Below are 16841 nucleotides of genomic sequence, written 5' to 3' on the forward strand. Positions count from 1 at the left end.
GGGAAGGGGGGGCGCTGACGTGAGGGCGGCGGGTCCGCGGCCCGCCCGTGTCCCGCCTGTGTCCCGCCCCGCGGCCGCCTCCGCCGCAGCCCTCTGTCAGCACGGCCCCTCTGTCAGCACGGCCTCTCTGCCCCCGAGGACCCGCCGGGCTCGGCCGTGCTCTGGCGGGAGCCCTGTGGAAGCGCACGCAGGGCACCGCTGGTGCGGCGTGTGCTCTTCAGCCCGGGGCGCCCGGCTCTGCCCCTGAGCCCCCAGAAACGTGTAGCAGACTCACTTTTTTTTTTTTTTTTTTAACTGGCGACGTAATGCTGCTGCCTGCGAGGCGTGCGTGTGAGAAAAGGGATGAGATGCTGTTTAAGCGCTGAGGGTTGAGATTAGAAACCAAGGTTTCGGTTCTGCAGTTGAGGGCGGGTGATGTGAATTCGAAGGTCTCGTTCTGCAGGAGAGAAGCTGCTCTCTTTCCTGTGAGAGCAGGGTGTTATGTGAGAATGCAAACGTGTGAGGCTGAGGGAAATCCAGAGAAGGTGTATCTGGTACAGAAAGCCTCTTCTTATTGAGCTCTGCGTAGTAAATTGCTATGCCGAGATGTATAACTGAGCGCTGTCAATATTCTCTAAAATACCACATACAGTCTTCAACTGTGCCAGGGGAGGTTTAGGCTGGACATTAGGCAGAATTTCTTCACAGAAGGGGTAATTAGACGTTGGAATGGGCTGCCCAGGGAGGTGGTGCAGTCATGGCCCCTGGAGGTGTTTAAGGAAAGCCTGGAGGTGGCACTTGGTGCCATGGTCTAGTCAATAGGGTGGTGTTCGGTCGTAGGTTAGACTCGATGATCTCAGAGGTCTTTTCCAACCTAATTGATTCTGTGATTCTGCGAAGGTGCTACTGTGTTGCCAGTAATCCAGGGGTTGCTGTCAAGTGAAGGATCTGGTCCCAATTCCGCAGGCTCATTTGGCTGGCAGCTGCTTGGATCTGTTCAGATTCACATAGAAATGGAAGGGAGGTGAAAAAACACAAGTGGATTTTGAAAAACATAAGCTTGATGCAGCTTAAATACCACAGTATGGAAAAAGTACTAATAGTCGTGGCTATCTGCACAAAGCACATAACTGCATGTTTAACTCTTCATTTATTTTTCCTTCAAGCAACTCTGCAAAAGATGGATTTCTGTACAAAATCAGACACAGATAATACAGTTTGGGCATGTTTGAGACATACAGTTGAAACCCCATATTTTCAGTTCCTGCAAATGGAGGAACAATCTTCATATAAAACGTTTAAGATTTTTAAAACCTTCACTGACTACTCCTTGTAAGTTTTGCACTGCCTCATGCTAAAAATATGAACAATAGTTTAGTGTTGAAGATGTTTATTATTATTCCTTTCAGTATTCATGAAAATCTTGTGACAAAACAACATTTTATCATATAGAATGGTCATTCCTAGAAGGGAGGGAGAGAATTTGAATAAAAGCAGTGCTGTAGAAATAAAACAGCAAAAGCATTCCAGGAGAGCTTAGGAGGCAGGATATCAACATGTACTGGTAACCTTCATCTAAGATCCTTTTGAATTTAAACCAAACCTGTGGATTAAATGCTCAAAGATTTGGAAATGAGATGATTCAAGTCAAAGTGCATGTTCAGAGTTGATTTTTGTGGGTTTCCCTTAGCTTTTGACTTTCAAGAACTCTGCCAACAGACACTGGAAAAACTTTGGCTTTCAGTTTGACTTTGGCATGTTGTATTTTGGCTCTTGCACACTAGTTATCTGTTCACATTTAACATAAATAATGACTAGAAACCTAACTTGCAGCTAGACTCTTGGAAGTAACTTCTGGAAGGGTTTGCTTCCTTCTCTTTCCCCCACCCCTTTAAGACTTTTTGTCTTATGGGATTTGTTTGCAATCTGCTAGCTGAATCTCTGAGGCAAGTTTGCCAAATCTGGGGCTGCATCATCGTTCTGCACATCTGGAAGTGGTTTATGGGCTCTCATTCCTCCAGTGCAGCGTCTGGACTCCGTGCTATTCCTCAGCAGCAGAGAAAGAAAAGAAAACCAGCACAACTCCAAAGTAAACTTTGAAGAGTCTGAAAAAGGAATTGAATCGTAAAACTGTTACTGTGCCCTGTAAGGCCCTTGTGCGGGTGACTTCAAAGGAGGATGGTGGTCAAGGAGGCTTTGGCAAGAGTGCTCACAGCTGTGGGCTATCTAGGATCCAAGTAAATAGCTCCTCAGCGCTTCAGGAGAGAGGAGTCCCGAATACTGTGCTGCTTTGAAGAGGTAAAAAGACTAATTAAGCAGGAAATATCTGAGCAGTAATGTCACTGTTTCTGAGCTTTCCCTTCTGCAGCCCCTCGTTTTGTTACAGGATTTGGCAGCTGAGTTAGGGACTGCCAGGTTCCAGGAAATAATGTCTACAGGCAGGAAAAATGAGTAAATGTTTGTAGGGGAGCAAATATACCTCTCTTTTCTTAAAACTCAGCAGGTAATCAATCGGTGTTACTGAGGCATAGGAATGCTGTAGTCCTAGAACTCAAACTTGCTTGGGAGTCTGTCTGAGTATGGATTTTAAAGCTTAAAACATGGTTCAGTTTGTGTGGATTTAATAATTTCTGAGGATACCATGAAGCTGTGGCTATGCAACTTTCCTCTTGCAGTGATCATTAGGACTGTTTGTGACTATTATTACAAGTATTAATTCAAAGACAGTGGTCAGCTCTATGGAAATCAGTGGAAGGTTGTGATTAGCTAAATGAGGTTAGAAAGTTACTCCAAGAGTGTAGGGGTTCTGTTGCCTCTCTGCTTACCTAAATGAGTAAAGTTTTTAAATGCATATGAAGATGATACTTGTGTGTAATGCGTGAGAGAAGGGCTTTCTCAGCTGTGGTGTTTTTTCCAACAGATAAACTTGATTTCCTCTGTGCAAATTAATGCCACATGAAGAGAGTGGTCTGCTGGAATATAGATAAGTAGTGCAGATGTGAAAAAACTTCCAGAATGACTCCTTTCTCACTGCAAATTAGTCTCCTGTTGGGACCTAACTACATAAGTGGTTTGTAAACAAAGCCACATTTTAGACTTTTTTCATATTTTTGTTGTCATTTAAGTCGTTGTTCAAAGTAGAGACTAATTTAGGATGCTGCCTGAACTTGAGCATTAACCAATGAGAGGAGGTCAGTTTTGTGACTCAGATTTCAAGAATTCCTGCTGTTCCGTCTATCTTCTCAAGGAGCTGGACTAAATTTCATTTTTATGTGGCATAGAAATCCCCATTTATCCTTATCTATGCTGTAATGTGTCCCTATGTATGCGTGGTAACTGGAAAAATTGTTTTCCGTCCTATATCCAGCTACACAGTATAAAGGTTAGATCACACAGTTGTATTGTTCCCTCCCCTCCAGCTTCTGGTGCTGTTTTTTACTGTTGGTTGTTTGTTGTTGTCTTGGTTTTGTGATTTGGGTTTTTTTTTCATAAACAGTAGTTTTGGGTCCAGAATTCAAACGAATGTTGTATTCCCATAATCCTGTATTTTAGGGTTTATGTTCTGTCCTCTTGGGCATAAGATCATGACTGCTCTTGGGCATGGCTTAGAAGTACAGTTTTAGGGTACATTAAACATACTCCCTCCTTACTGTTTGTGGAAGGATACTGCTCCTAGAAAATATTTTTACTATTGTTCTGAAATTTTCTGCAAGTCTGATAGACACTGTTCCAAGATAAGATTCCCATATGTTTGTGAGCATACTCCAGCAAGAAATCAGTATTTGTGACAGTTACTATGTTTTAGGTGAAATCAGAGATAAATGTATTTATAAATTGCATCAGTGGGTGATTTAATGCTTCTTTGCACATTATTTTAAACTGTATTAAAAATATTAGTTATTGCTGATGTAGGTGATCAGATGGAATTTGTTAAAATGCTTTTTACAACCTGCTAGTTCTTAAATTAAAATATGAAATATTTCTAGCCCAGAATATTAGTTATTTGTTCCAAAAAAGCAATGTATTTACAGAGATCAAATACAGTTTTACTTTGACCAGTTCAGCAGTAAAATTGATAATTCAAAACTTTGTCCCTGAAATAACTAAGTGGTATTCACTTCTGGCATTAATGATTTTTCTCTATTTTTTTTTCCTCTTCTAATTTTTTTTTTCGTTTTATTTTACCACAGATCACACTTCTCATCCAACACGACAATGGCTCTTTTAAAGAAAAGTAAGAAAGATTAAAAACATTTGAAACATATATTTTTTTAAAAAGCACAGAAATGTCAAATACAATTTCTCATGCAACACAGTTACGTATAAATTTATAGTTCTAGTTTTCCTAAATCATGCTTAACTTTCAGTATACAAATAAGTCTTTTCCTGTTAACTAAGTGGGATAAGTGTAACCATAAATCTCATTAATTTAAAATTACTGCATGCATGAGACTGGATATTCTGAAATTTCAAGAGTGCAGGGAGCTGCTGGTTCCATGTGGGTTGTGCCTAGAGCACTGAACTTGACTGCTTTTTAATAAACTCAGCACATTAATGCTGTTCATACTCAAAATTGAGGTGTGTCCCTCGAGAACTTTGGGGTTCTCATCAACTGTCAGGGTCACTGACTGAATATGGGCCATTGTTTGCCTTCAATTATGCACCCAAAATTTCTCTGCAGTCAGCGGGCTTTTTCCTCAGCTGGTTTAAATTAGTGCAGGTTTGGTGACACATGTTTACCAATTTCAGTTTATTCTCATGCCCAGTTGTGGCCAGTTGGCCCTTTTGATTAAAACACTTCAAAATCGTGCTCCCTTTGCTCTTTTGTACGTCTTAAATACCTTTTATGGTAGTGTAAAAGAAACAAAGTTGTCTGAAACAAAGAATTCCCATCATCAAAGTAACTGTTGATGATGGCAATGCATTCCTTCCCCACTGTATTCCATGAACTCTTCTGGTCCCTGCATGTGGTTGGTTTGTGTTGAATGACTTTATCTTGTCCAAGATTTGTAGGAACTGTAAATCAGAATACAGAGTCAGGTCTTTGCTGTTGCACATCTTGTTTTGATTTTACTAATTAAAATTACTCTGTCAAAATATGTATTTTCAAATATTTTGAAACATTCCTGGTTCCAGTAGCATGCTGGGTTTGTGTTTCTAGAATTTTTGGAGTTTTGCTCAAATACACCTTGAAGATCTGAAATAGAAAAAAAAATTCTCCTGTGCATGAAGTTTTATCAGAGAGGCACTAGAGAAAGAAAGGGCTAGCCAAATAAATATAATTAACTCGTGATGTCCTGTGAGGATAAGCAGACAACAAATTAGGCAGGAAAAAGGATTCCAAGCTCCTGGTAAAATTCAGAAATATGTGAATTTCCTAATATGGATAACGCATATATATTGTGAGTCTTATGATTTAGTGAGTAAATTAACTATGAAAATGAGGTAGTTGGAAATTACTGTAACGGGGAAGAGTTATGTTTTTAACAGAAAATTTTTAGCTTGATCAAATAATGTGAGAAAGAAGAATTTGATAAACACAGCAGATACAGGTTGTCATGTACTGGTTGCAAATTGGATTTTTTGTTTTTAAGCAGATAATTGGAAATTATGTTGTACTGTTATACTGGTTGTTAATACATTCTCCCTTTTGTTTCAGTTAACCAGATCTTACTGTTACTTCTTGTCTTAACTGTGTGTGCCATTCTGTATAACAAAGTTCACCAAGTGCCATCGGCGTTAAAAAATGAAACAGGTAAATGACTTGCACTTCTGTTTCATTTTACATTCCTTATGTCTTGATTTGAACAGCACTTTCCATCTTACTGAATCCTGTTTGTCCTGCAGCAGCTGAGCTACTCACACCATTCCATATGGTCTGGGATGCAAAATTTCTTGCTTCTGAATTACTTGGATAAAATAGAAAGAAATTGGTAGTAATGACTAAGAGTTGCCATTCTGATTCACGTTTTTATCCAGATGTCACTGATGTAGATGGAAGCTGGAGTATATCCTTATTTGTGCTGAACAGATTGGTGTTGTCAACTGGTAATAAACTTTGATCACGACTTGCCTCTTTGGGAATGTTCTTGGCCTGCTTATTGATTTCAGATAGACCATCAAATCTTGACATTTACAGCAGAAGTTTTTGCTGGAATATTTATAGTGACAGAAACCTGCTAGGGTTGATATGGTTGAGCTAGTACTAAATGTTAATACAAATAGCTTATTCACTGTTCCCAAGGAAAACAAACTCTTTCTGGGTATAAACCATTTATTTTCAGTATATTTTGGTTGGAGTTGTTATAACTTAAATGGTTATATTTTAACCAATATAAATATATACATTTAAGTTCTGTAAGTTAAGCAGTGCTAAGGATAAAAATCTTCCTTATCAGTAATGTGACCTGATTCAGTATTATTTAGAGATTTTTTTCCTTTTATCATTAACAACTTCCTGCTGGCACAAACTTTTGCACTGTTCCTTTTAAGCCGACTTCCCAAAGAAGTGGAGGTCATGCAATTGCACTCTTTTTGACTCCTTTCCTTTCATAATTTTGGAACCTATTGTTCAATTTGTACTAGATATAACTGAGAAGTAGAAGTCTCAAAGGTGTTCAAACCTCTTTAGGTTTCATATGAATAAGCAGCTACATGAAGGACAGGCTGAATTGTGACCCTGCTGAGAAGAAGATGCTGAGAACTCTCTTATATATTCTGTTTGGAGGCACCCAGCAGTCCAGTCAAACCTCACGCAGTTCTGGACTAGTGACAGCTCATGCTGTGTGCCTTGCCAGATGGGGATTTGTATAGAATGTGGTAAGGAAATGGGGTGATGGTGAAATGATTCCACTGCTCATGAAAGTATTTGTTCATTCCTGGTCTGATGTAAAATGGATTTGTTTCTTGTAGTTGATTTGGAGAGTCCTGAGGAAATGGAAGAAGAAATCCCAGTGGTGATCTGTGCTGCTGCGGGCAGGATGGGTGCAGCTGTAGCAGCCATCAGTAGCATCCACAGCAACACAGAGGCCAGTGTTTTGTTCTACATAGTTGGGCTGAAGACAACCATCCCACATATTCGGTATATACCAGCCTTTCTTTGCTTCATGCTGAAGTTAGGACCAGGTGGTTGTTCTCCCTAGCACAGGGATAGACTTTGCAGGACCTTTCAGGGAAATGTTTCTCCCTTTTATTTAATTAGTGCTATTAGTAGTAGCCCCCAGGATTCTGTATGTGTAGGAAGCCACTGACTGATGTAAAAGGGTGTGAAATAGCCAGACCGTACCCAGACCTGTCCTTCTCTGCTTTTTGTAGATAGGCTGCAGAGGAGTCTTTAGTTAAGTATACATATTCCTACTCATCACAATCCCACTTTGTGGCACTGCTCTTACCTCTCATCTGTCTTAAGCTTCAGAACTGTTTAAAACTGATTTCATCTAAGAGGATGAATGAAAGGTTATAAAAAGAATCCCAAAAAGCTTGTAACGAAAGCATATTTCGGTGTTAAAATTTGCAAACATTGTCTTTAAGCAGAGAAAGGTGTGAAGCAAAACTAAAGCAGATTTCTTAGCGGGTCTCACCTCTGGCCTGTGTGCCACAATTTGTGTCAAACCGAAAAAATGTAATGAGTGGGGTCCCCCAGGGAGCTTTTCACATTCTAGTTCATCAGCAACCTAGATAATAGAGTGAAGAATGTTCTTTATGAATCTGCAGTTGGCATGAAGCAGCAAATTTATTGGGGGCAAGAGCTGAAAACAAATTAATCATGGTGAACTGGAAAAATTAACTGTAAAATATGATTAGAATCAGCGGAGGGAATGACAAGGTAATGTTAGTGGGAATAGCTGATTGTGTTGGCTCAGAGTGAAGCAGAGGTTCAGTAGCATTCATTTGGAAAACTGCAGAATTATGACTGATAACTGAGCACACTGATTCAAAAAACAGAAGGCATGCATCAGTGGTTATACATGTTGACATATATAACCAGAGGAGATGTGAGGAAACTTTTTCCAATCTTGCAGACATTATTAAGGCATCAAAAAAGTGTGGTTAGCTTTAGGTGCCTTCAGGAAGGATTTAGAAGAGAGGTCAGAAGAGAAAATAGGCAGTGATGATAAGAAGTCTGACAAAATAATGAAAATATTAGTTTAGTCTGAAGAAAATATGATTAGGATGTGATGTGGCAGTCATCTAGAAGGACATAAAAGTGTACAAGGGAGAAAACTAACCTCTACTTTAAAAGCATGGTAGATAGGATAAGAAATAATGATCTTTAAGTATACAAAGAAATCTTAGAAAAATAGCACTTATTGCTAGTGATGGTGAAAGATGGGTCATTTGGGCAACACATGGAGTCTGGCTTTGACAATGTTGTGAGGTGTGTGTTTTGTTGAGGTTTTTGTGTGGATTTTTTTGTGTTTTGTGTTAAAGAAATATCTGTGCAATGACTGTAGACATAAGTGATTCTGTGTTGGGATAGAAGAGATGAGTGAGCTTTCAAGCCCTCTTTTTCTTCTAAGAGTCTGTGAATTTCATACCAGAAGTACTTGCCATACACTCAATATTTTTTTTACTACTTCTTTTTTAATCACAGAAAATGGATTGAAAATTCTAAACTGAAAGAAATAAAATTTAAGGTTGTAGAATTCAACCCTATGGTACTAAAAGGAAAAATCAGACAAGATGCATCACGTCCTGAGCTACTGCAGCCTGTGAGTAAATGAACACCACATAACAAATTTTTGGGGTTTTTTAACACCTATTACAGGCTTTAAAATGTCCTAGATCTGTTCTATTACGTGTGGGGGTGTAAGTCAGAGAAGCCAAATCAGATCCAAATGCTATACCCTGACTTAAGAAGGAGAAATGCCCTATAACAAGCTCCTTGCAACTTGTCTGTCTTGCTGGGACCCTACTATTTGATGACATAAAATTGGTAAATTGAATGTATTGTATCTTTGACAGTATATATTTATTAGAGGGGAGATGTAACACTGTTCACTGTGCCTTCATGATGCTTGAGCTGGCTGCATTCTGCTCATGTCCAGGGTTAATTCAGAGTCTAATGACTAATCTAAATTCCTGGCTGTCAGAAAAGGCAAATCAGATGTTAAAAATTATTAGGAAAAGAGTAAGGATCAAAATAGAGAACATCAGTTTGCCACAATGCAAATCCACAGTTTTCTCTCATCCTAAATACTATGTGCAGTCTTCAACCCCTTAACTGAAAAAGATGTAGCACCACCAGAAAATGTTTGAGTTTGTCCAGAATGTTTGTTCACACCAGCCTGCTCTGAGCCTTTGACATTTCTAATATATGGAAAAGATTTCATGCAGGGAATCAGTGGGTTAAAACTGTTCAGCCTGGAAATAGTGGACTTTTAGCATGAAAATAGTAGTGGTCTAGAGAATGGTGTGAAGGGCTGGGTGGGGGATGATTGCTCATTCTCTTCACATGTAAGAACTAATGGCCATGAGATGAAATTAGTTGGACTGACAGTCAGCACAAACGAGAGATGTTGCACACTTTTCATGCAATGAGTGCTACATCTCTGGAATTCTTTGCTGAAAGGTCTTGTGGATGTACAAATGTACAGGGATTCAGTTAGGACTGAAGTTCATATTTAAACAGATCACACCTAGATCAGAAAATCCCTTGAGCTGAAAATGGCTGAAAGCTAAAGGATTCTGTGATTCTGCAAAGAAGCAACTGTTTTGGGCTGTTTGTTTTGGGCCATGGCAAATAAATATGGATTGATAATAATGATAACAATAATAATAACAACGGATTCAGGACACTAGTAAAGCTGGGGGGAGAGGAAAAAAATGATCACTGGCTAGTGCTCAGTTAAGAGATATTAAAACTGATTGTTAATAGAGACAGAAGTGTGAGACTAGTACATTAAACAACTTTACCATTTAGTCTTTACCTTTTTTTTTTTTCCTGTTTAATAGCTGAACTTTGTTCGATTTTATCTTCCTTTGCTTATCCAGAAACATGAGAAAGTAATATATTTGGATGATGATATTATTGTTCAAGGTAAGCTGTCATCTGAAAAGCAGTTTCTAGCAGAATTAAAATTAAAGTTATTGCAGCTTTTATGATCATTTGGAAATATGAGATATAATGGAAACTAAGGCAGCTGCTAGGAGTGTTGAACTTAGGGGAACTACAAATAATCTATTTGTCTAAATGAAAGTCTGAAGAAGAACTTATCTGCACATGTTTTGAATAATTGTGATTGAAATTGTATGTGGGTTTCATTGTAATTGATTCTGGTCAATTCCTGAATGATACAATGGATTTCACTCAGGTGCTGCAATATTTATTAAGTATGTGACATGCATTTCCTGCTAGTATTTGAATTCTCCCAAATGCTACCAATTCCTTATCCAGAATTGCTGCTCTTGAGAGCAAAAGGAATTAACTCAAATAAGAGGATTAAAATTCCGAACACTCAAAATATGATTTGAGCATCTTCAGCTCAGAATCCAAAGCAATTTGCAGAGTCATGATCAAAGATCTCAGAGTTCCTAAACAAATGGGAACAGTTAGAAGATATTCCAATCCTGAAAATTTTTTTTTTCCTTATCATACAAAGTAATCTAATCAGAGGAACAACAGTGGTTTTTTTAAGTTCTGTTTCCCGGTAGGTTTTTTTTTTTTTCTGTTTAGAGTTGTTGTTCTCCCTTGTATAATAACATTTTCTTGTTATTTTATAACACTTTTTAGTCAGGGTGTTGTGCTTTAACCCTGGTGGGCAGCTAAGCACCGCTCAGCTGCTCACTCACTTTCTCCCCAGCCCCAGTGGGATGGAAGAAGAGGAAAGGGTCAAGATAAAACAATCAAACAAATAATTGTTTAATAAGCAAAGGCTAAGTGGAATAAGAGGGAAGAGAAGAAAACTAAACCCCTTAGATGGGCAATCCATGCCCAGTCAGTTCCCAAGCACAAGCTGGCTACCTACACCTCATCTCTCCTTACCCACCCCAGATGCCCTCTTTCCCCTCTTCTTGCTGAGCATGGCATTGTGTGGCATGGAATAGCTCTTTGGGCAGGTCAGATCATCTGCCCAGTTGTGTTCCCTCCTGGCCTCTTGTGCACCCACCAACCTGTTCGCTGAGGGGGGCAGAATGAGGAACAGGGAAGGCCTTGATGCTGTGCAACCGCTGCTCAGCAAAAGCCAGAACATGAGTGTGCTAAAAATCTAAACCTCAGCACCATATGAGCTGCTATGAAGAAAATTAATTCTATCCTAGCCAGGCCACAGGGGCAACAAAACCATTTTACCTGTTCTTGTTAAACGTTAAAGGAACGTTCCAATGAAAATTTTCTTTGGAAAGGACTGAGTATAACTACAATAAACTCATTGCCCTAAATTAGTCTTTGCTGTAAGAACATTAAGACCACTGAATTTACATATGACAAAAGTATAATTCTCCACTGCTTTTCTACACCTTTTTCTAATTTTGTCTCTTGAGAGACAGATTTCAGAACATCTGCACTTAAAGTGTTGCTTTATAAAAGACGACTAAGCCACTCTGCCTTTCTTGTTTTAATTTGCAATAGACTTCGTATCACAGTTCTTAAACATGGGTGTTTCTCTGCTTTTTGTTGTTCTGTTATCAATGGACAACAGCAATATTTAACTCTTCGAAAAGTTCTGAAAGTCTTCATTTAGACTCCAGTTTCATGAGTGGTTCAAGCTGAGCCCACCACTTCCCCTGCACCCCACCCTGCACCTGCGCAGGGGTTCACCAGGAACGCGATTACTTGCAGCTTTAATTAGCCCCCTGGTAGCGTGGCTGGGGGGAGGAGGGGAGATAGGACTTTCACTAGAGGTGTCAGTTTATGTCAGCTGATGGTGTTTGTGGAGCTGCAGGATAAAGGTGCAGTTTCTCATTACAGCTCATGGTTGGCTGCTGCTGACCAAGTGGCCTCTCCTGCCCCCAGGCAGCTCCCGTTACTTACGTAGTATCTGCAGTTGTGCAGCTGCAGAAGAATCTGATTCAGCTGGTTGACCTGGCAGAAGACTAGCAGTACAAAATGTAAAAAAAGAAGAAACCAAACTCTTCTTTTTTTTTTTAAGTCTTTTTTTTTTTCCCCCTTTGTTTCAGTCAGCCTGTCTTGTTCACCCTTTGGCCACACAATCATAGGGCCCACAAGAAGGGAATAAAGATGGACATGTGGGAGTGAGGTGGAGGAAGAGAGCTTGTCCAGGCAGCTACTCCCTGTGTCTTAGCTGTAATTTGAGACTGTGCTTTCTCAGATGTCTCTGCAATGGGAGTGAATGAGACTTCTCATGGGATAGGGAGAGAATGGAACTGAACTTTGGGATCATTTCTTTGTTGGTCGTTGCTTTCAGCAAAGCGGTAAGAATGAAACATACTGAACTTGGGGTGTCAGCCCAGAATTCTTTGCTTTGATTTTTTTTTTTTACTTGTTTTTGCTTCTCAAGAGAAAAGCACCAGCTGTTTAGAATCATGAGAAAACACTTAGCAAGGCATGCTGATCTTCAACAATTAAGTGTCCTACTAATTCAAATTCTATTTTTGGTGGGACATGAGTTTCCAGCCACCTGGTGAGATCAGACAAATACATAATCTCTGTTTATTTCAGAAATACTAGTTCCAGGGTTGGCAGTGTGGGGAATGTTTTTGGTTAATTGTCTTTTAATGAGCTCACCTCAGGCTACGGGGACACGGCCTTCCAAGATAATTCACCTTAGCAGTGACCAACCCATGCCCAGCAGCAGAGCTGGTAGCTGTAGGAGTTTGGATGCAGGCTCACTCGATTGCTGTGGCAGTGCTGTGCTTCCCACCCCCCCTGAAACTGTTCTGGCACATCGTGGGTACCTGCCAGTCAGGTGATGAGTGAGGTGCCAGGCATTACGTTATTTCCCTCCACCAGAAAGGAGCTGGATGGTCTGCGAAGCCAGCAGGGATGGTCAGGAGTGACAGGCACATTTCTACTAGCCATTGCTGGGAACCTAGGTATCTTACAAGGAGGTATAAATGCAATAATACCAGAAAAAACCTGATCCTGTGCAAGAGATTGAAGTGGCACCTTTGTGGGACTTGAAGAGGATCAGAAAAATTGCCTGTGCTCTCCCTCTCCAAAGGCAAGCTCTGTGAATACAGAATTTTGTAACCAGGCTTCTTAACAGTGTAATCAGCTTCTGCTGTAAGTGATTTTGGACACTCAAACCAGAATATGAATGTACTGAATACCAGTGATAATATTTAAAGATAGACCTTAGACATCCAGGTACAGGACTGAAATTTGAGAATTGTCCCATATTACAAAATTCAGCCTTTATCAATATCTGGGCTAACCCCGAAAACCAGTGTGTTTATGAGTAACATATATGAGAATGAATGTTATCCTATCAACCCTGTAGCAATGCAGTAGGTGTTGTTTTATGCTTTTGACCTTTCTGTAATCAGGTGACATCCAGGAACTCTATGATACTAAGTTGGCTCCTGGACATGCTGCAGCTTTTTCAGATGATTGTGATCTGCCTTCTACACATGAAATGATTAGAAGTGTAGGGATGCAGGTAAGATGCCATTCTGGAATTCTAATAATGAATTTGTTTACCCATAAGTGTAAGAAGATTTCATATGTGTTCCCCAAAGTGAAAGTTATATATATAGAGATATTTACTTTTGTAATAGTTTTACTGGTAATTAAGAATTTTTTGGAGTAACTCTGTAGTGCTATGCAGAATTGTTTCCTGTAATAATTTAAATATGTCTTGTTCTTTGGATTCTACTAAATTATGTTTGGTATTTTGCTATCAGTAGATAGTGAGCATTTATAGAACATCTAATGAAGACAGAATGTATGATATTTGTATTAGTCACACTGGGAATGAAACCTAGGAAAACAATTTAAAGACTAATTCCTGGGCTGAGTTCCCCAGAATTGTCAGTGCATCCCTCTAGTATTACAGCTGTAGAAGTGTGATGCTGCATATTTGATGTGAGCTACTGAAAAAAAAAGATGTGGTGAGGGAAGAGCCTCATCAAACTTCCACTGTACCATACTGTGGAAAAACTAATTTAGTATCTGGAAGTATCCTGCTTTTCAGCCTTGTGTCATGGGGAAATCACTACACATAACCACCATCTAGAAATTCAGCTTTGGGAGTGCCTGTTTAGTCTCCCTCTCAGTGATAGACAGATGAATGTACACATCTTTAAAAAGATTCATAGGGGATAAACATAGTTTTTTATTTCTTAGAACACGTACATGGGATTCCTGGACTACAGAAAGCAAGCCATCAGAGATCTTGGCATCAGCCCCAGCACCTGCTCCTTTAATCCTGGAGTAATTGTTGCTAACATGACTGAATGGAAACATCAGCGGATTACGAAGCAGTTGGAAAAGTGGATGCAAAGAAATGTAGAGTATGTGTAGAAATCTAGCTTTGCACTTTACTTTTCGTACTTGGTTTACAGTTTTATTTTCTGTTTAAAAGCTCTTGAAAGTTTTTTTCAACTCCGGGCAGTTTTTCTTTTAACTCCTGTTTCAGCATTTCCATCTGTTTAAATATGACCAATTTTGTGCCAGGAAATGACCAGCTGGAATTTTAGTCTTGTGTTTAATGACAAACCACACATAATCCTGAGGGACACTGAGAACATGTGGTTCTCATTTTGGGTGACCAACTTTACTTGGGATCAAGCCACTTAATGATCTTCCCTTCCTGAGGCTGGCTGAAAGAAGGAGGAATCTTTCCTTGTTTGTGTGGGGACTCTCCTATTGTAGCATCAGCCAAACTGTAATTGGACACCATCTTTTTTTTTTTTTAATACCAGTAGAAAAGACTTCTTTTTCTCTAGTTGAAGGAAATTTGACATGAAAGATATCTTTATGTTTTTGGCCATGAATAAGTCATAACACAGTGAAACAAGCACCATTCGTTATTTACATTAGTTCCCTGTTAACCTGTATTTGAAAACTTGACTCTGCAAAGGATTGAATTTCAATTTAGCAAGGCTAAACTGCCACTGAATGGTTTGTGCTGTTGGGCTGTGTCCATTACTTGTTAGTTTTAGAAATGAACAGATGAGGGACACAAATGAGAAGTATGTGAATGACTGAGAAGCCGAATAGTTTTCTCTTACTCTGCTTATGTAGCATATCCTGACAAGCTATTGCTGTGCTTTTAAAGAGATTTTAAGAGTGAGAACTCCATATTACTGCAAATTCCATCTATAAAGTTGATTTTGTGCCTTAATAACACATTCATGCTCCTTTTAGCTGGGTTTTGAAATGGCAGTGAAAAAAAATTGCTTATCAATTGAAACTCAGTTTTGAGGGGAGGTTATGATTTTTTTGTTCTGTGGCCTTTCAGCACCTCTCTGTACTTCCCAGGTTTCCTCCCCACTGGACTAGGTGGGTGGCACAGTGGCACAGTGGCACTAAGTGGGATGGCTTTGCCCATGTACCAACTGGTCAGCAGGGCCATCAGCACATGTGGACAAACATCTGGCTGCCACCTCCTAATGCCTCCCCTTACCATGATTAGGCTTGATCTGGATTTACCACAAAATTCATAGGAAACTAATATTCTAATTGATGCTAACTAGGCTTTGACAAAATCCGACCAGAGGTCTAAAAGCTGGGGGAGGGGAAAAGGGAAAGAAAGGTAATGGAAAACATGGAAATATGTACACTTTCTTAAGAAACCAGGCTGAATTATGTTTGATTCCTTTAACAGTTTTCTTTTCTACAGTTAACTTTGTCGTTATTGAGGACTACAGGCTGTGCGTAGAAGAAACTGGCTTCATGGTGGGTCTGACTCCCATTTTTCTAGGTAGCAACAATTTACTCTGTGGGAATTGGAGTTACAAATACAATCAATTAACAGCATAAGGAAGGAGTCTGCTGAAAACTGGCCTGTTCAAAATGATTTTGAATGTTTACCAGAATACTTATTTTTTAATCTTCTGCCTTTTGTGCTAAAAATTCTTTGAGGTTTTGAACATATTCTCTCTTTTTTCCTTTTGCAGGGAAAACCTCTACAGCAGCACCCTTGGGGGAGGCGTGGCAACCTCTCCAATGCTGATTGTATTTCATGGAAAGTATTCCTCTATTAATCCTATGTGGCACATAAGGCATCTTGGTAAGTTTAACTTCTCACTGTTTCCAAGCTGGAACTAAAGTGAGTGGTTTGTAAGATCCCAATGCAGGACCTTACATTACTTTACCTCAGGCATTACTTTTTGCCTCAGATCCACAGCACATAATCCCCAACTTCCCTCAAGGCTCATGAGTCCTGCTTTCTTCAGGGCAGGGCAGAATGTGGGAGTCGGATGTAAGTATCCTAATAGGTCAAACAAACAACATATTTGCATCCCCGCAAAAAACCCAAACACCTAATAGTTATGAAATTGGATGAAAAAAGGAAAAAGACCCAAATACCAAGGGCAAAGTTACATGTTTAAAGACCAGCTAACCTATACTGCCATCAGCTATGAAAGAATATGTGAAAGATCTGCATGTAGTCAGACTGAAAAAAATCAGTTTTTTCTAGGTGCAGTTGGAAGAATATGGGAGGCTGGGCAGCATGTGTTGTCAGCATTCTGGAGGATGCAGTTACCTTTCACCTGGGAGTGAATTGTCCTAGGAAAAACATAATGTCTTAGCTGGTGTGGTAAAATGAATAGATTTTATTTTGCTTTTAATCCCAGCTATGCTAGGATGATAAAAGCGTTGAGAGAAGAAACTTGCTGAAATTTTTTTGCTGATGCAGCATTAAAGGCATCAAGCTAAAAAAAAGCTACTCTGTCATAAAACTATTTGATGAAACCATACTAATAAGACTTCTGAAAAAAAATCACCTGAATTTAAC

General features: G+C 39.5%; 1 protein-coding gene across 5 annotated transcripts in view; it reads left to right on the plus strand.

The window, feature by feature from the left end:
* Positions 1 to 15: 15 nt before the first annotated feature.
* Positions 16 to 16841, plus strand: part of GLT8D2 (glycosyltransferase 8 domain containing 2) — a 17923-nt gene continuing 1097 nt past the window's right edge. The window contains exons 1-10 of one of the 5 annotated variants that reach the window (XM_032688927.1): positions 16 to 416; positions 1913 to 2277; positions 4170 to 4213; positions 5639 to 5734; positions 6892 to 7060; positions 8573 to 8690; positions 9934 to 10018; positions 13426 to 13538; positions 14225 to 14391; positions 16000 to 16112. In XM_032688927.1, coding sequence (XP_032544818.1) covers positions 4195 to 4213; positions 5639 to 5734; positions 6892 to 7060; positions 8573 to 8690; positions 9934 to 10018; positions 13426 to 13538; positions 14225 to 14391; positions 16000 to 16112 — 880 coding nt within the window. In that variant the 5' untranslated portion in view covers positions 16 to 416; positions 1913 to 2277; positions 4170 to 4194. The other 4 variants (XM_032688931.1, XM_032688932.1, XM_032688930.1 and 1 more) reach the window with 4 other exon arrangements.

The sequence above is a fragment of the Chiroxiphia lanceolata genome, chromosome 5, assembly GCF_009829145.1.
Source record: "Chiroxiphia lanceolata isolate bChiLan1 chromosome 5, bChiLan1.pri, whole genome shotgun sequence".
NCBI lineage: Eukaryota > Metazoa > Chordata > Aves > Passeriformes > Pipridae > Chiroxiphia > Chiroxiphia lanceolata.